The sequence below is a fragment of the Schistocerca gregaria genome, chromosome 3 (genome assembly GCF_023897955.1).
Source record: "Schistocerca gregaria isolate iqSchGreg1 chromosome 3, iqSchGreg1.2, whole genome shotgun sequence".
NCBI classification, from domain to species: domain Eukaryota; kingdom Metazoa; phylum Arthropoda; class Insecta; order Orthoptera; family Acrididae; genus Schistocerca; species Schistocerca gregaria.
In genome coordinates, this window is record NC_064922.1 from 672,656,310 (window position 1) to 672,682,476 (window position 26,167).

At 43.9% G+C, this 26,167-nt stretch overlaps 1 protein-coding gene across 1 annotated transcript in view; it reads right to left on the reverse strand.

The window, feature by feature from the left end:
• Positions 1 to 26,167, reverse strand: part of LOC126355550 (uncharacterized) — a 69,791-nt gene that overhangs the window by 27,558 nt on the left and 16,066 nt on the right. Inside the window, exon 2 of the mRNA XM_050005908.1 lies at positions 15,058 to 15,172. Coding sequence (XP_049861865.1) covers positions 15,058 to 15,151 — 94 coding nt within the window. The 5' untranslated portion in view covers positions 15,152 to 15,172. The remainder of the gene's footprint in view (positions 1 to 15,057; positions 15,173 to 26,167) is intronic.

Consider the following 26,167-nt stretch of genomic DNA (forward strand, 5'->3'; position numbering starts at 1 on the left):
ACGGGTATTCATTGGACAAAAATATTATGCTGGAACTGACATGTGATTACCTTTTCACGCAATTTTTTTGCATAGATCCTGAGAAACCAGTACCGAGTACAACCACCTCTGGAGGTAATAACGGCCTTGACACGACTGGGCAATGCGTCAAACAGAGCTAGGATGGGGTGTACAGGTACAGATGCCCATGCAGCTTCAACACGATACCACAATTAATCAAGACTAGTGACTGGCGTATTGTGACGAGCCAGTTGCTCTGCCACCATTGCCCAGACGTTTTCAATTGGTGAGATATCTGGAGAATGTGATGGCCAGGGCAGCAGTCGAACCTTTTCTGTATCCAGAAACGCTCGTACAAGACCTGCAACATGCGGTCGTGCATTATCCTGCTGAAATCTAGGGTTTCGCTGGGCTCGAATGAAGGGTAACACATCTGAAATGTAACGTCCCCTGTTCAAAGTGCCGTCAATGCGAATAAGAGGTGATGTAGACGTGTAACCAATGGCACCCCATACCATCACGCTGGGTAATACGCCAGTATGGCGACGACGAATACGCGCTTCCAATGTGCGTTCACCGCGATGTCGCCAAACATGGATGCGACCATCATGATGCTGTAAACAGAAATTGGACTCACCCGAAAAAATGACCTTTTGCCATTCGTGCACCCAGCTTCGCGGTTGAGTACAGCATAGCAGGCGATCTTGTCTGTGATGCAGCGTCAAGGGTAACCGCAGCTATGGTCTTCGAGATGATAGCCCATGCTGCTCCAAACGTCGTCGGACTGTTCGTGCATATTGTTGATGTCTTGCAAACGTCCCCATGTGTTTACTCAGGGATCGAAACGTGGCTGCACGATCCGTTACAGCTATGCGGATAACATGCCTGTCATCTCGTCTGCTAGTGATACGAGGCCGTTGGGATCCAGCACGACATTCCGTATTACCCTTCTGAACCCACCGATTCCGTATTCTGCTAACAATCAGTGAATCTCGACCAACGCAAGCAGGAATTTCGCGATACGATAAACCGCAATCGCGATAGGCTACAATTCGACCTGTATCTAAGTCCGAAACGTGATGATACGTATGCCTCCTCCTTACACGAGGCATCACAACAACGTTTCTCCAGTCAACGCTGTTTGAGCATCAGAAATCGGTTGGGAACTTTCCTCATGTCTGCAAGTTGTAGATGTCGCCACCGGCGCCAACCTTGAATGAATGCTCTGACAACGTAATCATTTGCATATTACAGCATCTTCTTCCTGTCGGTTAAATTTCGCGTCTGTAGCACGTCATCTTCGTCATGTAGCGATTTTAATGGCCAGTAGTGTATCTTCTGTACTGCATTGAGGTGACGAGGGTATGGGATAGCGATATGGACATATATAGATGACATTAGTACCGCTTACCCAAGGTGTGAAAGAACAGTGCTTGGCCGAGATTTCATTGATTGAAGTTAATTCATGTGAAAAGGCTTCAAGTGCAATTGTGGCCTCGCGGCGGGAGATAACAGACTTTGGTAAATGAAGAAACACGCATGGGACATTCCATACCGGAACCCTTTAGGGAATTCAATATTCCGCGATCCATAGTGTCAAGAGTGTGCCGGGAATGAAGAATCTCAGGCATTACCTATCAGCACGGGCAATTCCGTGGCCGACGGCCTTCACTTTACAACCGAGAGTAAAAGGAGGTGACAGTGCTAACAGACAACCACCACTGCGTGCAATAATCGTAGATAGCAATGCGGAACGTACGACACACGAAATTTGGCATGGGGCGACCGACGCGAGTTCCTTCGCCAACAGCATGACATCGTATCGGTTGGACCCAAGGCAGCTGGAAAACCGTGGCCTAGTTAGATGAGTCCCGTTTTCATTTGGTAAGAGCTGATGGTAATGTTCAGATGTGGCGCAGACCCCAAGAAGCCATGGACCAAAGTTGTCAACAACGCACTGTGCAAGCTGTTGATGGCTCCATGTTGGTGTGGACTGTTTTTACGTGGAATGGACTGGATCCTCTGGTACAGTTAAGCAGATCATTGACCGGAAACGTTTATGTTCCACCGTTCATGGATTACATGTCCCAAAACAGAATCGAATTTTTATGGATGACAATACGTCTTGTCACTGGGCTACGATTGATCACAATTGGTTTGAAGCACGGTCTGGACAATTCGAGCGAATATTTTGGTCCGACATTAATACCATACAAGTTATATGGGACATAATCGACGAGTCAGATGGCTCTCAAAATCCCCCACTGGCAACACACCCGCAATTCGGGATGGATATAGAGGAAGCCTGGCTCAGTATTTGTGCAGGCCCTTCCAATGACATGGTGAGTAAATAACACGTCAAGTTGCTGTATTGCGTCAGGCAAAAGGGGGTCCTATACGATATTGAGAGTTATCCCATGACTTTTGTCGTCTCCAAATGTTTTCGGCAATCTAGCGCTAAAACGCTCCGAGTTATAGCGTGAAACATAGCGGTGTGTAATATAACTGTGTTGGAGCGTGATGCGTGCCAAACAGCGTGTTGTAATAGAGTTTGGACTTCCAACAATTCGGCCACTCATGGAGCACCCTCCCCTTCGCAATGACATTCTCAGCCCACTCACGAGTTTTCCGATAAGTACAACACTCCGACACCTTGAATTTATACTCCATACAGTCTCGACTTGGGTCCATTCGATTTTCATATATTTGAAATACTTAAATAACGCCGTCGAGCTGCACTGCAAGTGGAGGCGAGGTTGTGGCTCTGTCAACAAATTCAATCATTCTGCAGTGCAACAAACTGGTATCTCACTGGGAGGTATGTTTTCGTCGCCACTGTGACTATGTTGAGAAATAAATATGTAGGCATGAACTTTGAAGGTAATGAACGTTAATGAAGTTTGTTTTACTTAATACACTCCTGGAAATGGAAAAAAGAACACATTGACACCGGTGTGTCAGACCCACCATACTTGCTCCGGACACTGCGAGAGGCCTGTACAAGCAATGATCACACGCACGGCACAGCGGACACACCAGGAACCGCGGTGTTGGCCGTCCAATGCCGCTAGCTGCGCAGCATTTGTGCACCGCCGCCGTCAGTGTCAGCCAGTTTGCCGTGGCATACGGAGCTCCATCGCAGTCTTTAACACTGGTAGCATGGCGCGACTGCGTGGACGTGAACCGTATGTGCAGTTGACGGACTTCGAGCGAGGGAGTATAGTGGGCATGCGGGAGGCCGGGTGGACGTACCGCCGAATTGCTCAACACGTGGGGCGTGAGGTCTCCACAGTACATCGATGTTGTCGCCAGTGGTCGGCGGAAGGTGCACGTGCCCGTCGACCTGGGACCGGACCGCAGCGACGCACGGATGCACGCCAAGACCGTAGGATCCTACGCAGTGCCGTAGGGGACCGCACCGCCACTTCCCAGCAAATTAGGGACCTGTTGCTCCTGGGGTATCGGCGAGGACCATTCGCAACCGTCTGCATGAAGCTGCGCTACGGTCCCGCACACCGTTAGGCCGTCTTCCGCTCACGCCCCAACAACGAGCAGCCCGCCTCCAGTGGTGTCGCGACAGGCGTGAATGGAGGGACGAATGGAGACGTGTCGTCTTCAGCGATGAGAGTCGCTTCTGCCTTGGTGCCAATGATGGTCGTATGCGTGTTTGGCACCGTGCAGGTGAGCGCTACAATCAGGACTGCATACGACCGAGGCAGACAGGGCCAACACCCGGCATCATGGTGTGGGGAGCGATCTCCTACACTGGCCGTACACCTCTGGTGATCGTCGAGGGTACACTGAATAGTGCACGGTACATCCAAACCGTCATCGAACCCATCGTTCTACCATTCCTAGACCGGCAAGGGAACTTGCTGTTCCAACAGGACAATGCACGTCCGCATGTATCCTGCTCCACCCAACGTGCTCTAGAAGGTATAAGTCAACTACCCTGACCAGCAAGATCTCCAGATCTGTCCCCCATTGAGCACGTTTGGGACTGGATGAAGCGTCGTCTCACGCGGTCTGCACGTCCAGCACGAACGCTGGTCCAACTGAGGCGCCAGGTGGAAATGGCATGGCAAGCCGTTGAACAGGACTACATCCAGCATCTCTACGATCGTCTCCATGGGAGAATAGCAGCCTGCATTGCTGCGAAAGGTGGATAAACACTGTACTAGTGCCGACATTGTGCATGCTCTGTTGCCTGTGTCTATGTGCCTGTGGTTCTGTCAGTGTGATCATGTGATGTATCTGACCCCAGGAATGTGTCAATAAAGTTTCCCCTTCCTGGGACAATGAATTCACGGTGTTCTTATTTCAATTTCCAGGAGTGTAGTTTTAAGAGGCTTCGGACTAGTAAATACGTCTGCAGTATAGAATAAAGACTAAGAGCAAAAAGAAGAAAACGAAAGTAATGAGAGCTGGTCATCACGAAATAGACGAAATTACAGAACTCTCCAACCTAGGCAGCAAAATAACCCATGGTAAACGGGCCAAGGAGGACATAAAAAGGGGGCTAGCACTGCCAAATATCCATTCCTGGCCAACAAATGTCTGCTAATCAGTAACATAGGTCTCAGTTCGAGAAAGAAATTTGTGGGAATGTACATTTACAGCACAGCATTGTACGGTAGTGAAAGATGGGTTGTGAAGAAAACGAAACAGTAGAGAATCGAAGCACTAAAAATAAATGTTGAAAGTTAAGTGGACTGATAATATTAGGAATCAGGAGATTCTCCACCAAAACGCAGTGGAAAGGAATGTACGGAAAACACTGGCGAGAAGAAGGGGAAGGATGATAGGAGAGCCGGACACTGTGACCGTGCCTTTCTAGGTGCTTCAGTCCGGAACCTCGCTGCTGCTACGGTCGCAGGTTCGAATCCTGCCTCGGGCATGGATGTGTGTGATGTTCTTAGTTTAGATACGTTTAAGTAGTTCTAAGTCTAGCATACTCCTAACCTGAGAAGTTAAGTCGCATAGTGATTTGTCATTTGAACCACTAGACGATTGGACATTGGGCTATATCCGCCAAATAACTACAGATGCAGGTTGCAGTTGCTACTCTGAAATGAAAAGTTTGCACAGAAGAGGGATTCATGGCTCATACCAATCTGATGGCTGATGACTCATACAAAGCAAAAATATTTTTTATAATATATCCTACGCTGCTGTTAAGAACAGCTTTCTCTCATTCATATCTTGCAATACGCCTTTCGGAAAATGATTGTCACCTCAAATGGCTCGGAGCACTACTTAGAACTACTTAAACTTAACTAACCTAAGGACATCACACACACCCATGCCCGAGGTAGGATTAGAACCTGGGACCGCAGCGGTCGCGCGGTTCCAGACTGCAGCGCCTAGAACCCCTCGTCCACTCCGGCAGGCGATTGTCCTCTCCAAATGGTTCTTTCGTGTATTATTGAATTATTGTTGTTGTGGTCTTCACTCCAGAGACCGGTTTGATTCAGCTCTACATGCTACTCTATCCTGTGCAAGCTTCTTGATCTCCCAGTACCTACTGCAACCTATATCCTTCTGTATCAGCTGGCTGTATTCGTCTCTTGGTCTCCCTCTATGATTTTAAACTCAAAGCTTCCCTACATTAATTAACTGGTGGTCCCTTGATGCCTCAGAATGTGTCCTGTCAACCGATCCCTTCTTCTACCCATATTGTGCCACAAATTCCTCTTCTCCCCAATTCTGTTCAGTACCTCCTCATTAGTGACCTGCCCATCTAATCTTCAGCTGTTTTCCGTAGCACCACATTTCGAAAGTTTCTATTCTCTTCTGGTCTAAACTATTTATCTTCCATGTTTCGCTTCCATACACGGCTACACTCCATACAAATATTTTCCGAAGAGGCTTCTTGACACTCAAATGTATACTTGATGTGAAACAAATTTCTCTTATTCAGAAACGCTTTCCTTGCACATTGCCAGTCTACATTTTATGTCCGCTCTAATTCGACCATCATCAGTTATTTTGCTCCCCAAACAGCAAAACGTATCTACAACAATAATTGTCTAATTTTCGGCTCGTAATTCCCTCAGCATCACCTGATGTAATGCGACTACATACCGTTATCCTCGTTTTGCTTTTGTTGATATTCATCTCGTATCATCCTTTCAAGACACTGTACATTCCGTTCAGCTGCTCTTCCAGGTCCTTTGATGTCTGTGACAGAATTACTGTGTCTTAAGCAAATCTCAACGTTTGAATGTCGGCTCCATGGGTCTTAACTCCTGTTCCAAATTTTCCTTTGTTTCGTTTATTCCTTGCTCAATATACAGATTGAATAACATCGGTTGTAGGCTACAACCCTGTGTCACTCCCTTCTCCACCACTGCTTCCCTTTCATGCCCCTCGAATCTTAAAACTGCCATGTCGGTTCTGTAGAAATTGTAAATATCCACAGTTCAATTCCAGGTCTGGCCATCCCGATTTAGGTTTTCCGTAATTTCCCTAAATCGCTCCAGGAAAATGCTAGGTTGGTTCCTACGAAAGGGCACGGCGGACTTCCTTCCCTGTCCTTCGCTAATCCGATGAGACCGATGACCTCGCAGTTTGGTCTCTTCTCCCAAAGATCTCAACCGAAGCCCATATACGCTTTGTAAATATCCATCCGCTCCCTGTGTTCTACCCGCGCCACCTTCAGAAAATGAAAGAGAATGTTCCAGTCAACATTGTTAAAAGCTTTCGGTAAGTCTAAAAATGCTAGAAACGTAGGTCTGCCTTACGTTAATCTATCTTCTAAGATCAGTCATAGGATCACGTTTCTGAAGAATCGAAACTGGTCTTCCCTCAGATTGGATTTTATTAGATTTTCTATTCATCTGTAAGGTATTCGTGCTAGTATTTTCCAGCTGTTACCTATTAGACTGATAGTACAGTAATTTTCAAACCTGTCAACACCTGTTTGTTTAGGGATTAGAATTACTGCATTCTTGAAGTCTGAGGGTATTTCATCTGTTTCATACACCCTTCTAGCCAGGTAGTAGAGTTTTGTTATGGCTGTTTGTTTTGGGATTATAATTACTGCATTCTTGAAGTCTGAGGGTATTTCATCTGTTTCATACACCCTGCTAGCCAGGTAGTGGAGTTTTGGTATGGCTGGCTCTAGCAAAGCTATCAGGAGTTCTAATGGAAAGTTGTCTACTCCCGGGGCCTACTTTCGACTTGGGTCTTTTAGAGCTCTATAAAATTGTTCACGCAGTATCCTATCCCCAATTTCATCTTCTTCTTCTACCTCTTCTGCCATTTCCAGTATATTGCCTTCTAATACATCACCTTTGTATAGACCCTCTGTATACTCTTTCCACCTTTCTGCTTTCTCCTCTTTGCTTAGGGCAGATTTTACATCTGAGCTCTTGATATTCATACAGGTAATTCCCTCTTCTTCATAAGTCTCTCTCATTTTCCTGTAGGCAGTATCTATCTTATCCCTAGTGATATAAGCCTGTACGTCCTTACATTTGTCCTCTAGTCATCCCCCGCTTTACCATTTTGCATTTCCTGCTAATCTCATTTATGAGACGTTTGTATTACTTTTCGCCTGCTTCATTCACTGCATTCTTGTATTTTCTTTTTTCGTCATTTAAGTTGAATATCTCCCCTGTTACCCAACGATTCCTACTAGCCCTCGTCTTTTCACGTACTTGATCCTCTGTTGCCTTCACTATTTCATGCCTCAGAGCTACCCATTCTTCTTCTATTATATGTCTTTCCCCTGTTCTTGCCAATCGTTCCCTAATGCTCTCTCTGAAACTCTCTGCAACCTCTGGTTCTCTCAGTTTATCCAGGTCTCATCTCCTTAAATTTCTACCTTTTTACAGATTCTTCAGTATCATTTTACAGTTGGCGGGGCAGAGTGGCGAGCGGTTCAGTCTGGAACCGCACCACAGGTACAGTCGCCGGTTGGAATCCTGCCTCGGACATGGATGTGTGTGATGTCCTTAGGTCGGTTAGGTTTAAGTAGTTCTTAGTTGTAGGGGACTGATGACCTCAGATGTTAGGTCTCATAGTGCTCAGAGCCATTTGAACCTTATTTTACAGTTCCTAACCAATAAACTGAGGTCAGAGTCCACATCGTCCTCCTGGAAACGCCTTACTATTTAAAAGCTGGTTTCTAAATCTCTGTCTTACCATTGTATAATCAGCCTGAAACCTTCCAGTGTCTCCAGGCTTCTTCGACGTATAGAACATTCTTTCATGATTCTTAAACAAAGTGTTGGCTTTGATTAAGTTATGCTCTGTGCAGAATTCTACCGGGCAGCTTCCTCATTCATTCCTTACGCCCATTGCATATTCATCCTCTACTTTCCCTTCTTTTCCTTTTCCTACTATCGAATTCCACTCCCCCTCGACTATCAAATTTTCATCTCCCTCAACTACATTAAATATTTATCATATCATTCATTTCTTCCATATCTTCGTCAACTGAGGATCTAGTTGCATATAAACTTGTACTACTGTGACATTCATGGGCCTCCTGTCTATCTTGGCTACAATAATGCATACTCTAGGTTGTTCGTAGTAGCTTGTCCGCTCTCCTACCACTTTTATTCATTATTAAACCTACTTCGGCATTACCCTTGTTTAATTTTGCATTGATAACCCTACATTCACGTGACGAGAAGTCTCGTTCCTCCTGCCACCGAACTTCACTAATTCCCACTATATCTAACTTTAAACTACCCATTTTTCCTATCTGCCCGATTAAGCCATATGACGTTTGCGCTCCGATCCATTAAACGCCAGCTCTCTTTCTCCTGATAACGACGCCCTCCTGATTAGTCCTCGCCCGGAGATCTAAATCGGGGAATATTTTACTCCCGGAATATTTTACCCAAGAGGACGTCATCACTATTTAACCATTCAGTAAAACTGCATGTCCTCTGGTTAAATTACAGCTGTAGTTTCCCCTTGCATTCAACCGTTCTCAGTACCAGCAAAGCAAGACCGTTTTGATTAATGTTACAAGGCCAGATCAGTCAATCATCCAGATTGTTGCCCCTGTCCCGCCTCTCAACAGATACCCCTCCGTTGCGGCTACCCGTATAGCTGCGGCCCCGCGCCCCCGCCACCAATGACAAGGTTCAAATGGTTGAAATTTTTCTGAGCGCTATGGGACTTATCATATGAGGTCATTAGAACAACAAGGTCCATAGTTCATTGGGGACGGGGACGTGGCGCTTTCAGGTCGACAATTATTGAGCTATATGAAATAAAATCGTCATAACTTTTGAACGGTTTGCGTTAGGACTTTCAAACTGCATGGTCGGCCGCGGGCAGTTTGAGAATTTGTCTGGACTCTGTAAGTTTTGGCTTAGCGACGAAGCCCACTTTAATTTGGATGGTTTCGTCAATAAGCCAAACTGGCCCATTTGGGGAACTGGGAATCCGTGTTTCGTGATCGAGAAGTCTCTTCACTGTCAGTGGGTGACTGTGGGGAGAAATCGGTGCGATATACCTTGATAACACGGTGACAACAGAAGGCTACGTGAAGGTTTTGTAAGATGTTTTCTTCTCATATATCCAAAGTGTCCTGATTTCGACAAGATTTGGTTCATGCAAGTCGGAGCTTGACACTATCAGTGCAGGAGAGTGTTTGATGTCCTGGAGGTCCTCTTTGGGGACCGCATTCTAGCTCTGGAGTACCCAGAGGCTACTGGCATTGGCCTCGATTGGCCGCCATATTCTCCGGATCTGAACACACTTGACTCATTTTTGTGTGGAGCTATATTAAAGACAAGGTGTACAGAAATAAACCCCTGAACCGTTAATCAGCTGAAAATAGTCATTCAGGAGGTTATCGACAGCATCGATGTTACTACACTTCAACGGACCATGCAGGACTTCGCTATTCGCCTGCGACACGTCGTCGCCAATAATGGAGGCAGACCGGACACGTCATAACCTACATCCGAATATGACGTCTAATGGAAAAGTGACGTTTACATGTTGAGTAAAGTGTGAGCACGGCCTAGTTTGTCCCTACCTCACGTATTTTCTTGTGTAGTTCAATAATTGTCAGACTGTATGATGTTATTGATGTGTGAGATACTGCACAATTTTGCAGCCAGTTTTTTTCTGCTTCGAAGTGAGGCACTACGGATTACGAGTAGACGATCAGGAACATTTCCCATTTCACGCTCTTCTTCGTTCTCAAGATTTCATGTCCTGACAGTATCTCTTTAGCCTATTACTCATGCTTCCGTTTGATCTTTTGAGAAAGGTCCTTTTGGTCTTTCCACTTCTTCTCTCACCTTAAAACACCGGTAGTTTTCATCATTTGTCTACATTCTTTCCTGTCCATTAATTTTAATTCTTGGATACCGAGTTCTTTAAGAATTTTATTACATTGATGGGAACATCCCAATATCTCTGTCTTTGGCCTTATCAAATTCCAGATTTTCTTTGTTACACGATCACCTGTCATACTGAACATACGCACATAAAACTAAACGTTTTCTTTTTCATCGATGAAATACTGATGTTGTTTTTCTTTACGGCTCTTCATCACACTTTAAACGTACCTGCCCACTAATCCGCTGTTACCAGAAATCTTCCTTAGTTTCCTGCACTCTCTTTTACCTAATATGTCCATCATAGTCACCGTATGTTCATGTTCAAATACTCAAACCTTATAACCCTTTTGGCTTGACAACTGTACTGTAGTGTGTTAAGTGAGCCCTATAGCTCAGGACATCTTATTGTACAAGTTTCTCGTCATTTGATATGCTCGTCCCAGTTTGCAGCAAAAAACATTGATTGATTCCTCTTCTGTTGGATTACCTTATCTATGTTTTCCACAATATTAATCCCCCTTGGTTTAGAATCATCCAATCTGCTCCACCTCTGTTGTTCCTCATGAATATTGTCTTCTCTCAAAGGATGCCAGTAAACCTAAGTTCGCAGCTCTCTCTGTGTCGGACGATCAGTCTTCATGTTTGCCGACTTACAGTTGCTGGGGAAGCGATCTAGATCGTTCGCAGAGACGAAGCAATCAACAGACCGCCCCCGTTTCAGATAGGGCCCTAGTCCGAACCCTTTTTAATTCTCGTTTTCTAGGCTCACTGTCTTCTTTCATTCTCGAATGAACTGCCCCAAGACACAGTTACAAGGGAGTGATACTTACGCTAAGTTTGTGTGTAAGCTGACTAAGAGAAAACGGTGAGGTTTTTTTTTTTTTTTTTTTTTTTTTTTTTTTACTTATATTCTCACCTTTAACTGTTTACAAAGAGTCACCTATGATCACAAAAATATTCGTGTTTGTCCACCACCGTAACGGCAACTGAATAATGCCGCAAGTCACATAACATGCACAAGTGCCATAACAGACGAAGAAATGCAATTGAAAATCGGATTTATTCCTGAAAGGCGACGTGCCGCAACTCACAAGACACACATAAATGCCATAACAGCCGAAGAAACGCATTTGCAAATCGGATTCATTCCCGAATGGCGGCGTGCACGATACGATTGGAAAAAGAACATTACTAGCAGCAGAAATTGTCACTTTAAACGGATCCATTGTTTGTACTGTCGATGACTTCCCCAACCATTTATAATGGGTAAAATAAATAGCATTCGAATTCTGTCATCTTCATGCCTTCTGTTACACTTCTATTTTTGACTTGTTTCGTGTTACCGGTATAAATTACGTTCGTTTTGCTTCCACGATTTGCTAACTTCAGCGGTTTCGGACATTAATAAAATTGATGCTTTGGTAATTTTAGTTTTTTATAAGCAATTCAAATGTTCAAATGTGTGTGAAATCTGATGGGACTTAACTGCTAAGGCCATCAGTCCCTAAGCTTACACATTACATAACGTAAATTATCCTAAGGACAAACACACACACACCCATGCCCAAGAGGGGACTTGAACCTCCGCCGAGACCAGCCACACAGTCCGTGACTGTAGCGCCTAAGGCCACTCGGCTAATCCAGCGCGGCTATAAGCAGTTACTGTACATACGTTTATTGTATTACATTATATCTTTCTCTATCCCTCATTCAGTCGGCCCTGCTAGATTCAGATCCCTAAGTGGATAGGAATTTATTAATGCAGACTGCAGGCTTCTGTTGGTGACATGTGCGTCCGGTGACTTCAGGCCTACAGATAAGTTCACAGAATGGAAGATGCGTTTGTGGTTGTTTTGGTGATGAGAGGAGAGCGAACAGGAGCAGGGGTTTCGAGGAGCCTATATTTTTCATTTTATGTTCTGATCGCCAACAACTCACAGACTGGAAAAAAATGGTTAAAATGCCTCTGAACACTATGGGAATTAACATCTGAGGTCATCAGTCCCCTAGAACTTAGAACTACTTAAACCTAACTAACCTAAAGACATCACACACATCCATGTCCGAGGCAGTACTCGAACCTGCGACCTTAGCAGGAGCGCGATTCCGGACTGAAGCGCCTAGAACCGCTCGGCCACAGCGGCCGACTCACAGACTGAAACATCAACTCTTCTGCCACTACCAGGCGAATAATAGTTATGCAAATTACTTCCATCATTAGTAGCGTAACCGGCCACGTCCGAATCGACCACCATTACCTAGGCAATATTACTTGCCCTGAGTACTGATGTGGGTACAATGAATGTGACTCTTGTTTCCGTGTCTTCGAGACTGGTTTGTCGCTTGCATTGAATTGTCAACAGCAGGAATATTCTGTAACCACAATAACCATGGTCATTTACGAAATGGAATGTGCTCAACCATGAAAACCTTGATCGAATGCTTCCACAATGGCCCTCCAGCATAATAAGTCAGTACCATGCGGCAAGGACAGGAGTGCACACGGCAGCAGGTGGCGAGGTTGACAACTCGGGGACGTTAGTTGCTGCTCAACTATCCTACATCAACATGGGTGGATTGGTAACACATCAGTGCGGACAGAGGATAGTGCAGCTGACATTCGACTACATTCTAAGACAGATGGTACATGAATCTGGGGTACCGGCAAATTTAACAACCAGCCAAACGATGTTTCCTCCAAATGAGCGTGCTCCCAAACATAGAGAGTATTAGAGTTCTGTTCTGCACAGGTAGAATCCGACGGTCACTAATGTAGGATTCCTATCCCACTGTAGCTGACGACTGGTAATTTGATAAATTATGTTCGACTTGGCTGTCTTGCTGAGGTAAAGTCAGAGGGAAGAGTAACGTTGTCTGAAGGTCGGGAAACAGACTGGTCAAATGTGTGGGTTGCACTTGTGAAGTAAATTGCCTTTATTCAGCATGAGTAAATTCTGAGTATATATCTTAAACGGTTTTTAAATGGATGTATACGCTTACTAATGACAGGATAAACTTTATAAATTTTCTGCCTTACTGTAAGACCAGTGTGTTTAGAGTGTAGTTTTTCAATGCTCAGTGTGATTTGTAAAAGACCATTAGGATAGTTAACAGTATATGGAATTTTTTAAAGCTGTTGTTATCTGTATTAACCAGTGTTCTACATGAAATTGAATACACCATTTACTTGTGCAGTCAATATTTTAAGAATTTATCTTTCTGCTAAGAAGCGTGTAATACGAGAGAACACAATACAACGTTGCAGTTGATTCTTGTTTGGGTTACTGATGTCAAATAACTGTTTTTAAGAGTTTATCTTCACATTCAGTAAACCTCAGTAACTTTCACATCCCTAAATCCGTCTAGTGTCATTGATCAGAAATTCCATCTTTATTGGAGCTCGTTTCGACCGTTTCCAGTACCGATAAATTTCAGTAGTACACGTGAAGAACAGTGTGAGTACATAATAACAAATGGGTGACTTCTACACTCCTGTAATATTTCAAATGAAGATAGCAACACACCATACCTAGAGAGCGTGCACCTGCCGCTTGTCGCTACCTTTAAAACTTCCAGGAATTAATTTATTACGACGAGTGAGCATCGTATCGATACATGTACAAGCGGCACAAACGACTGTAGGACGAATGGTGACGAGACGCTCTCGGGGTAACAGAGGGGGCGACGAGTGTAGGCAGTCGTCCTTTCAGGAAGCTACCCCTTGAGAATACTGTAGAGCTGTTCGAATACTTCTGATGAACTGGACAACGACAGTTAATATCCCAACAGAGATTACAGGCAAGATGTCACTACTATATGTGGAGAAGGGATTATTATAAGCTGGTTAAGATCTAGAGCTAGGATACGTCCATTGCCATAGCATTGAGCCAGATTTAACCGGGGTATTGAGGGGCGTCCTGTGATGCTTATCAAAGACTCTCGCTTCGTTTTGCGGTTGTCAGATCGGCGTCAGAGTGTCCTTTGACGACCTGGTGAACGGTCGTAGAAAACAGCGATTGCCGAGATACATATTCCTCCATCTTTTGGAATCATTGTAAGCGCTGCAGCTGAACATGACAACAGTGCTCATTGGTAGCTATTGTAGGGAGGCTGAATGGTCGCAGTACGTGCCAAGAATAGTAAACTCTTGTTGTCACAGCATTCGTGAGCTGGGGCCAGAACTGCACATTCCAGCAGCATAATTAAAGATCCAAAATATCAGTTCACACAATAATCACCTTCAGGAATGAACGTAATCTTGACTGGTCTACAGCATGTCCTGATTTGTCGCCCTTAAGGCACGTTGGAACACGATGATGAGACATTGACTTTCACATCAACTTGCAACCAGAAGTCTTTCATGTGTTTCAAGCGTGGCGTACCTCCGGAAGATAGCATTAAGAAGCCGTTTGCATCCATGTCACAAAGCATACAAGATTGTATTCGTGTGCATATTGGAAAAACTGATGTCGATAATGGATATCAGGTCTGAATAGAAAGAAATTTTACCCACTGAAAACCCATTACATAAAGAACACCTCGACAGAGTTTAGTAAAGGCCGAAATAGCATTTCCATACTGATATCTCTGACACGAAAATATTTGATAATTTCCTGAACATCTAGTAAGGCAATGCAACGAACATATAATCGTTTTTAGACTCAGGTTGATTCTCTATGTGCGAGTACGCACTTCCCGCCTTGAATACAGTAGCTGGCACAGAACTTGAAGTACCTTGACTCACCTGCAGCGGCCACGGTGGCTGCGCCGGCGGGAATTCCCAGTACGAGGTTGAGGGCCCCGCGCTCCTCGATGAACGTCACCGTACCCATCACCATGGCCGAGATGCCACACACGATCTGCAGCAACGCGGCAGAACATGTCAGTGTGCATGAAAACATGTCAGCAAAGTGGTGGGCACTTACCGGGAACTTGTGGACGGTCACGATCAGCTCGTAACACACTACTGGTCATTAAAATTACTACACCGAGAAGAAATGCAGATGATAAACGGATATTTATTGGACAAATACATTATACTAGAACTGACATGTGATTAAATTTTCACGCAATTTGGGTGCATAAATCCTGAGAAACCAGTACCCAGAACAATTACCTCTGGCCATAACAACGACCTTGATACGCCTGGTCATTGAGTCAAACAGAGTTTGGATGGCGTGTACAAGTACAGCTGAACATGCAGCTTCAACACGATACCACAGTTCATCAAGAGAAGTGAATGCTATATTGAGACTAGCCAGTTGCTCGGCCACCATTCACCAGACGTTTTCAGTTGCTGAGAGATCTGGATAATGTGCTGGTCAATGCAGCAGTCGAACATTTTCTGTATCCAGAAACGCCCGTACAGGACCTGCAACATGCGGTCGTGCATTATCCTTCTGAAATGTAGGCTTTCGCAGGGATCGAATGAAGCGTAGAGCCGCGGGTCGTAACACATGTGAAATGTAGCGTCCACTGTTCAAAGTTCCGTCAATGCGAACAAGAGGTTAGCGAGACGTGTAACCAATGTCACCCCATACATCACGCCGGGTGATAGGCCAGTGTGGCGATGGCGAATGCACGCTTCCAATGTGCGTTCACCACGATATCGCCAAACACGGATGCGACCATCATAATGCTGTAAACAGAACGTGGATTCATCCAAAAAATTACGTTTAGCCACTCGTGCACCCAGGTTCGTCGTTGAGAACACCATCGCAGGCGCTCTTGCCTGTGATTAAGCGTCGAGGGTAACCGCAGCCAAGGTCTCCGAGCTGATAGGCCATGCTGCTGCACACGTCGTCGAACTGTTCGTGCAGATGGTTGTTCTCTTGCAAACGTCCCCATGTGTTGACTCAGGGATCGAGACGTGGCTGCACGATCCGTCACAGCCATGCGGATAAGATGCTTGTCATCTCGAATGCTAATAATACGAGGCCGTTGTGATCCAGCACGGCGTTCCGTATTACCCTCCTGACCCCGTTGTTGTTGTTGTTGTCTTCAGTCCTGAGACTGGTTTGATGCAGCTCTCCATGCTACTCTATCCTGTGCAAGCTTCTTCATCTCCCAGTACCTACTGCAACCTACATCCTTCTGAATCTGCTTAGTGTACTCATCTCTCGGTCTCCCTCTACGATTTTTACCCTCCACACTGCCCTGCAATGCTAAATTTGTGATCCCTTGATGCCTCAAAACATGTCCTACCAACCGATCCCTTCTTCTAGTCAAGTTGTGCCACAAACTTCTCTTCTCCCCAATCCTATTCAATACCTCCTCATTAGTTACGTGATCGATCCACCTTATCTTCAGTATTCTTCTGTAGCACCACATTTCGAAAGCTTCTATTCTCTTCTTGTCCAAACTAGTTATCGTCCATGTTTCACTTCCATACATGGCTACACTCCAAACAAATACTTTCAGAAACGACTTCCTAATACTTAAATCTATATTCGATGTTAACAAATTTCTCTTCTTCAGAAACGCTTTCCTTGCCATTGCCAGTCTACATTTTATATCCTCTCTACTTCGACCATCATCAGTTATTTTACTTCCTAAATAGCAAAACTCCTTTACTACTTGAAGTGTCTCATTTCCTAATCTAATTCCCTCAGCATCACCCGATTTAATTTGACTACATTCCATTATCCTCGTTTTGCTTTTGTTAATGTTCATCTTATATCCTCCTTTCAAGACACTGTCCATTCCGTTCAACTGCTCTTCCAAGTCCTTTTCCGTCTCTGACAGAATTACAATGTCATCGGCGAACCTCAAAGTTTTTACTTCGTCTCCATGAATTTTAATACCTACTCCAAATTTTTCTTTTGTTTCCTTTACTGCTTGCTCAATATACAGATTGAATAACATCGGGGAGAGGCTACAACCCTGTCTCACTCCTTTCCCAACCACTGCTTCCCTTTCATGCCCCTCGACTCTTATGACTGCCATCTGGTTTCTGTACAAATTATAAATAGCCTTTCGCTCCCTGTATTTTACCCCTGCCACCTTTAGAATTTTAAAAAGAGTATTCCAGTCAACATTGTCAAAAGCTTTCTCTAAGTCTACAAATGCTAGAAACGTAGGTTTGCCTTTTCTTAATCTTTCTTCTAAGATAAGTCGTAAGGTCAGTATTGCCTCACGTGTTCCAACATTTGGACGGAATCCAAACTGATCCTCCCCAAGGTCTGCATCTACCAGTTTTTCCATTCGTCTGTAAAGAATTCGCGTTAGTATTTTGCAGCCGTGGCTTATTAAACTGATAGTTCGGTAATTTTCACATCTGTCAGCACCTGCTTTCTTTGGGATTGGAATTATTATATTCTTCTTGAAGTCTGAGGGTATTTCGCCTGTCTCATACATCTTGCTCACCAGCTGGTAGAGTTTTGTCAGGACTGGTTGTCCCAAGGCCGTCAGTAGTTCTAATGGAATGTTGTCTACTCCGGGGGCCTTGTTTCGACTCAGGTCTTTCAGTGCTCTGTCAAACTCTTCACGCAGTATCGTATCTCCCATTTCGTCTTCATCTACATCCTCTTCCATTTCCATAATATTGTCCTCAAGTACATCGCCCTTGTATAAACCTTCTATATACTCCTTCCACCTTTCTGCCTTCCCTTCTTTGCTTAGAACTGGGCTGCCATCTGAGCTCTTGATATTCATACACGTGGTTCTCTTCTCTCCAAAGGTCTCTTTAATTTTCCTGTAGGCAGTATCTATCTTACCCCTAGTGAGATAAGCTTCTACATCCTTACATTTGTCCTCTAGCCATCCCTGTTTAGCCATTTTGCACTTCCTGTCGATCTCATTTTTGAGACGTTTTTATTCCTTTTTGCCTGCTTCATTTACTGCATTTTTATATTTTCTCCTTTCATCAATTAATTTCAATAATTCTTCTGTTACCCAAGGATTTCTAGCAGCCCTCGTCTTTGTACCTACTTTATCCTCTGCTGCCTTCACTACTACATCCCTCAGAGCTACCCATTCTTCTTCTACTGTATTTCTTTCCCCTATTCCTGTCAATTGTTCCCTTATGCTTTCCCTGAAACTCTGTACAACCTCTGGTTCTTTCAGTTTATCCAGGTCCCACCTTCTTAGTTTCCCACATTTTTGCAGTTTCTTCAGTTTTAATCTACAGGTCATAACCAATAGATTGTGGTCAGAGTCCACATCTGCCCCTGGAAATGTCTTACAACTTAAAACCTGGTTCCTAAATCTCTATCTTACCATTATATAATCTATGTGATACCTTTTAGTATCTCCAGGGTTCTTCCACGTATACAACCTTCTTTCATGATTCTCCTGACCCCACCGATTCCATATTCTGCTAACAGTCATTGGATCTCGACCAACGCGAGCAGCAATGTCGCGATACGATAAACCGCAATCGCGATAGGCTACAATCCGATCTATATCAAAGCAGGAAACGTGATGGTACGCATTTCTCCTCCTTACACGAGGCATCACAACAACGTTTCACCAGGCAATGCCGGTCAATTGCTGTTTGTGTATGAGATATCGGTTGGAAACTTTCCTCATGTCAGCACGTTGTAGGTGTCGCCACCGTCGCCAACCATGTGTGAGCGCTCTGAAAAGCTAATCATTTGCATATCACAGCACTTTCTTCCTGTCGGTAAAATCTCGCGTCCGTAGCACGTTATCTTCGTGGTGTAGCAATTTTAATGGCCAGTAGTGTGTATAGAGACAGAAAACGTGATACGTTCCTCCTTATATGGCCTACTACACAAAATACATTTATTTAACTCGAATTCACATATAAAAATAGTATTGTATACAGTACTGTTTGTTAAAAGTATTTGTAGAAATTATTTACATTTACACCATGTGTAGAGTATATTGTTCTAAACTACCTACAATATTACGGATCAGTTAATATTATACACCCGTGATCGGCGTTTGATGAAACTGCCAAAATACATCGCCACTCCAAGTTACTGACGTAATAAAAGCGTGTATGGAAAACTTGATCTACAAAACTGCATTTTACTATGAAAGGCTGCAAGATGAAAAAGAGATGAATACATAATAATCACAAGAGAATCAAACCTTATTGACAATAGTGAATATTTTATAAGTAGGGAACAGACGTAGAGGTGAAGTTGTTACAAATAAAGATAATAAAATAGTGTCCAACACTATGACGCTACCGTACTAAAAGAAATGAAGTATGTGTTATGTACATTTTAATCCACGCTCAAAAAAATTGTGAATTGATACTTTGGAATCTATCTGTCTAAGATTACTGAAATAATTTATAATACTACAGCACAGAGAAAGAGAGTTCATTGAAGTACCAACTCTGGCAATTGTTATAAAAATGATTATGACCGTATAGTGGTTCAAATGGCTCTTAGCACTATGGGACGTCACTTCTTAGGTCATCAGTCCCCTAGAACTTAGAACTAATTAGACCTAACTAACCTAAGGACATCACACACATTCATGCCCGAGGCAAGATTCGAACCTGCGACCATAGTAGCAGCTCGGTTCCGCACTGAAGCGGCTAGAACCACTCGGCCACTCCGGCCAGCGACCGTCTATTATTATGACAGTATATTATTACCATTGAAACAGTTTTCAATCACTGAATATCATGAGGAGAATACTGAATTCTTTGAAATGCTTGGGGTTGAAGTAAAAGTCGATAAATAATGATTTACAGTTTGAGTAATAAATAAATGTCTACACTTTTTAAAATGGTCTCCTCAGACCCAAAAATTAATCATATGCTTCCTTGTGGTAATTACCTTACCTCAGAGCTACATTGAATATCAGGAATAAAAATGGAAATTACCACCCACAAAGAATTATATCTTATTATTTGCATTTTAATCTAAGGCAACATTTAAATTCCGTTAGACATTTTAGTTTATGTTACAGAAAGTTCTTGGTGTTGATTCAATCTTTGAAACATGGTCTCCAACGCAGTCCTCGAAATGTTGCGCAAACATGAATCATCAATAAATATTTGCAGCTCCTGAACAAGATAGAGAACACTCCTCTTATCACAACCAATAAAATAGTTCCGTGACTCACTCGACTGGAATATTGTAGTAGGCTGTACTCCTGATAAAGGCTCGGAGGAACCATGACAGCAACGATACCATGTTGAATAATACTTTTTGCGCAGCCACAGGACGTCTTGTTACGACTCAGACTGTGCGCAAGAGGCTGCAAGATAAGCAATTTCACTTCGAACGTCTGTGGCAAGGCCCGTCTTTGCAACCACGACACCATGCAGCGTGGTACAGATGGGCTCAACGACGTGCCGAATAGACCTTTCAGGATTAGCACCACTTTCTCTTCGCCGATGAGTGTAGCATATGTCTTCAACCAGACAATCGTCTGTGAGGTTTTTGGATTCAACCCGGTCAGGCTGAACGCCTTAGCCACACTGTCCAGCGAGTGCAGCAAGGTGGAGGTTCCCTGCTGTTATACGGTGCTGTTATGTAGAGCCGAATTACGTCGCTAGTGTTCGTAAAAGGCGCTGTAACGGCTGTACGATACGTGAATGCCATCCTCCAACCGATAGTGCAACCATAACGGCAGCATATTGGCGAGGCATTCGTCTTCATGGACCACAATTCGCGCCCCCATCGTGCACATCTTGTGAATGACTTCCTTCAGGATAACGAAATCGCTCGACTAGAGTGGCCAGCGTGTTCCCCAGACATGAACCCTCTGGAACATGCCTGGGATAGACTGGAAAGGTCTGTCTATGGACGACGTGACCCACCAAACATTCTGACAGATCGACGCCGAATCGCCGTTTAGGATTGGGGCAATCTGGGTCAACAGTGCCTTGATGAACTTGTGGATAGTATGCCACATCGAATACAAGTATACTTCAATACAAGAGGACGTGCTACTCGGTATTAGAGGTACCGGTGTGTAAAGCAATCTGAACCACCAACTCTGAAAGTTTCGCTGTATGATGGTACAACATGCAATGTGTGGCTTTCATGCGCAATAAAAAAGGCGGCAATGATGTTTATATCGATCTCTGTTCACATTTTCTGTACAGGTTCCGGAACCCTCTGAACTGACGTGATGCAAAACATTTTCTTAAATGTGTGTAGTTACTTCCATACAATATCTGGGAGTATGCTTACGGAGCGACTGAACTGGAAAGGCTACATAAAGTTAGTCGTGGTTGAGGCAGATGCCAGACACAGGTACGTTGGAAGAATCCTCATAAATGTAGTCCATAAACTAAGGAAGTAGCTTACAAAACACCAGTTCGACCAACATTAGAATGTTGTCCCTTATGTAGGATCTCTGCTATATTGATAGTGGAACGAGCGACGATTCGAAGAAGAGCCACGCGTTTCATTACAGAATCCTTTAGTAAGGATGAAAGCGTCACGAGGGTGATTAACCAGCTCCAACGGGAGACGCTGCAAGAGAGGCAATGTCCATCACGGTGTGGTGTATACTGAGGTGATAAAAGTGATGGAATACTTCTTAATATCGTGTCGGCCCTGCTTTCGCTCGATACAGTGCAAAAACTCAGTAACTCAACGTGATGCGGATTCAACAAGTAGTTGGAAGTCTCATTCTCAAATACTGAGCCATGCTGCCTCTAAAGCCATCCATTATCGCGAAAGTGTTGCCGGTTCAGGATACTGAACACAAACCGACCTGACGATTACGGCCGAGAAATGCCTGATGGAATTAATATCAGGTGATGTGGGTGTCCAAACCATTCTCTCGAATTGTCCGGGCTGTTCTTCAGACAGTCGCAAACAACTGTGGCCTGGTGATATAGCGCGTTGTTATTCATAAAAATTCCATCGTTGTTTGGGAACGTGAAGTCCATGATTGGCATCAGATGTCTCCAAGCAGACGAAAATAGCCCGAGGATCCGAATAATTACATGTAAAAATAGCCAACACCATTATGGAGCCACCACCTGCTGCCACTTGAGTCCAAGGCTTCGTGGGGATTCTGCCACGCTCTAACCCTGCCATCAGCTCTTACCAACAGAAATCGAGACTCGTCTCACTAGAGACAGCTTGCTAGACAGATTCTCTGGCTACTGAGCCATCCGTACATAGCTGTCATCACAACTGTACGAACTAACCCAGCACGTCTCTGCCCTTTGTGGTTTGCAGGCTTGCTATTGGAACCATGGTGTTCGGATGGCTCAGCGGTCAGAGAATCTGCCTAGGAAGCAGAAAAACCGAGTTCTAATCTAGGCTAGGCAGAAATTTTCAACTTTCCCCATTGGTTTAAATAAGTGTCCATTAGCAGCTACATGTTGTAATGCCTTTCTTTGTGTCTTGGTTGGTGATGGCTGCAGGATAAATATAGTATGTTGTAAGTAAGCTGTTAAGGTTCTTATATTGGTAACGCCACGGAGCGCTCTGAAAATCACTGTCTGTGCTGTGTGCAGTCTGTGGCTGGTTTGCATTGTTGTTGGCCATTGTAGTGTTGGGCAGCTGGATGTTAAAAGCGAGTAGCGTTGCGCAGTTGGAGGTGAGCCGCCAGCAGTGGTGGATGTGGGGAGAGAAATGGCGGAGTTTTGAAATTTGTAAGACTGGATGTCATGAATTGCTATATACATTATGACTTTTGAACACTATTGAGGTAAATACATTGTTTGTTCTCTATTAAAATCTTTCATTTGCTAACTATACCTATCAGTAGTTAGTGCCTTCCGTAGTTTGAATCTTTTATTTAGCTGGCAGTAGTGGCGCTCACTGTATTGCAGTAGTTCTAGTAACGAACATTTTTGTGAGGTAAGTGAATTGTGAAACGTATAGGTTAATGTTAGTCAGGGCCATTCTTTGGAAAGGATTTTTGAAAGTCAGATTGCGTTGCGTTAAAAATATTGTATGTCAGTTTAAACACAGTCTTGTATAATTGTTCTAAGGGGACGTTTCAATGTGAAACAATGAACTCCATGTGTATAATTAAACCATGACTCACCAATGACCCTTAGAGTGCAGAGGCACACCATGATCGAAATCTTCCGGGAATTGGCGAAACGCCCAGAGTAATTTGGATAATGGCAAACACAAAACGTCAGCAGTGTGAGGGTATAATGTGAACCTTGGTTTGTCAGGACGCGTGCTAGGCTGTTCCGTGCAGTTGCAATGACCGTTGAGTCCGGTTCGCTCAGTGGTCTGAGGATCAGCTAGTAAGCATAAGACCCGGATTGGAACACCGGTCCAGCACAAGTTTTCAACTCCGTCATTGACTTAAATTAATTCCCTTTAGTAGCTGCATGTAGTAATCCCTATGTGTATTGATTGATAATAGCTTCATGATCGAAATGGTGTCTGTTCTTTCGGACATGTCCCTAGGCTAACAGGACGCGTCATTGTACTGTCAACTGAGTTGTCAATGTTCTTTATTATGATATACGTCAACGTAACAAAAAATAATAGAATTTCTCTTGTAGAGGCGAAAATCCGGCAAATGCCTGACACAACCCAAAATTGGAGAGGAGTTTCTCTCAGATTTTGTTAGCAAGCTCGGAAATAAGAAGAACTGCAACATCCACAACTTAAAAATAGATGTCGTGTGGCTAGGGTCTCCCGTCGAGTAGACCGGTCGCCAGGTGCAAGTCTCATTGGTTGACGCTACCTCGGGCACTTACGTGTCGATGGGTATGAGATGATGATGAACACAACCCAGCAGCTAGTCCTGGTGCGGAGAAAATATCCGACCTAGCGGGGAATCGAACAATGCCCCTTTGCACGGCATTCCGTCCCGCTGATCGACTTTTTTTTCTTAATCTCAATTTGTTCATTGCATCTGCTCGGGGCGAACGTCACAAGACACCCCTTTCAGCTCGTCTCTGATCCAATAAACCTGTTTTTTTTTTTTTTTTTTTTTTTTTTTTTTTTTTTTTTTTTTTTTTGCAGCTAACCCTCTGACCGAACACACCGTGGCGCTGACCACTCAGTTATTGAGGCGGACATCTACAAGATGAGACACGCTTAACAATCTTTGTACGAATCACATAAGTCTGCCCACTAGTTTCTAAGCCCTTTGGAGCAATTTACACCAATTGAATTAACATAAGTCCATATCTATTAATTACACTCAATATATCACCGTATAACTATCACTACGCGTTACAGTTTCTGTTCAGCCATTGTACCTGCAAAACCGCTTTGTTGAGTAGGTGAGAAAGATGAACACCCTTACAGAAAGAGATGGCAGAGAGCGACTTTTATGCGTAGGCTAAGAAGTCGTAAATGCGTCAAGTTACGGCCACATGATCTGAAGAGGGGGAATTACGAAGAGTTTTGCGGCAAGAACTCTTCCTGGTGATGCCGCTGTGGATCTGTAGCCCCGCCATAAAAAACTTTATCGTTGCCGCGGCGAGTGAGCGGAGCAAGTAAGCTACTGAGAGGCCTCCGAAAACAATAGCCGGTGCTCGGAAATATTCTGCGGTAATCGGAGGTGAGTTTTCGCTTTCGGTTTCATAGCAGAAAATGAATTACCCTTCTGAATTCTTCGTTACCTCATTTCATGTTGTGAGTGTCTATTACTTTTCGTGCTCGGTAGTTCGGCTCCAGTCCACCACCAGAAATGGAGGGACAAACTTTGATAATGCCAGCCACTCGCGCTGGCGACGTGAGAAAAATCATCAGACGAACGGCGGCCGAAGGACCCGACACTGAAACTAACAGGCGGATTTTCATGCCTGTTATGCATTGTGTTGATACATAATATCTAGCCTTCCGTACTCTTATTTGTTCTTACTAACAAAAAATCTGAGTATCTATTGAACATTTGACGACTGAGGATAGTATGCAGCTTATCGCTAATATCTTAGTACAGATGTTGAATGTACGACAAATAAGATACAATCATAATGATAGCGATGGAGGTAGATAAGTAAGGAAGCCGACAATGCAAACGATTTGCCTAAAGGAGGGATTTAGTGAACGGACAGTTTGAAGTACTGTACTGCGTTCTTGCAAACCAGGAGATCAAAGAAGTCTGTTATTCAAGGAGTCTAAGTAAATATTAAAATTGGGTTTAACGCCACGTCAAAACAAGGTCACGGTGCAAAGTCCGGATTTGGCTTACAGAACGTATGAAACTACGGAGTAATTCATGTCATGGTACCCTGATGGGAATAGGTAAGTCGATTTTCTCTAGTAGAAACCAAGTGTCGCGTAATTTAAAGGTAATTTTTGTATTTTTAGTTTATCCAGTACTCCTGCAACTTAGTTTCCGAAGATCTTAACTATCCGACGTGCTAATAAAACGTTGTGAAAAGTAGAAAAGTACTACGTTGTTGGGAATCGCAGCTGAAATAACCCACATTTGAAACGTAAGCTCCTTACAGCTGTATATGAACCTTTATTCGTAGGAACACGACAAGTTTTGTGATATCAGATCAAATCATTAGGTTAACATCGGAACAACCTACAAAACATACAGCCGACACAATGATCCCAACAGGAATATCATACCTAATAAGATAAGCCTCATGATACCCAATAGGGAAATACTCACATGTCACTGAAACATTAAGCCAATCGTCCAGCAAGATGGTAAGAGTGGGGGGGTACTCGACCTTTTCTAAACACAAGGCTGTTACTCGCTATAAGTGGGGCGTCAAGTAGCAAATTCATGAACTGAAAAAACTGTCATGATGAAAAAAAATGTCATGATGAAACTGCGGTAATCTACAATGAAAGGAAAACAATAAGAAAAGTCCTTACTATTAACGTTGTTAGCCTGGGGTTAGTAGCTCACGTCATACGACGAAGTGTTGGGCGGATGCTGTCGCATAATCAATGTTACTAGCTGGGATTTTTCTTCGTTCTTCGTTTGATTGTTAGTTAACACGATTTCAGCATGTCAGTCTTCTTCAG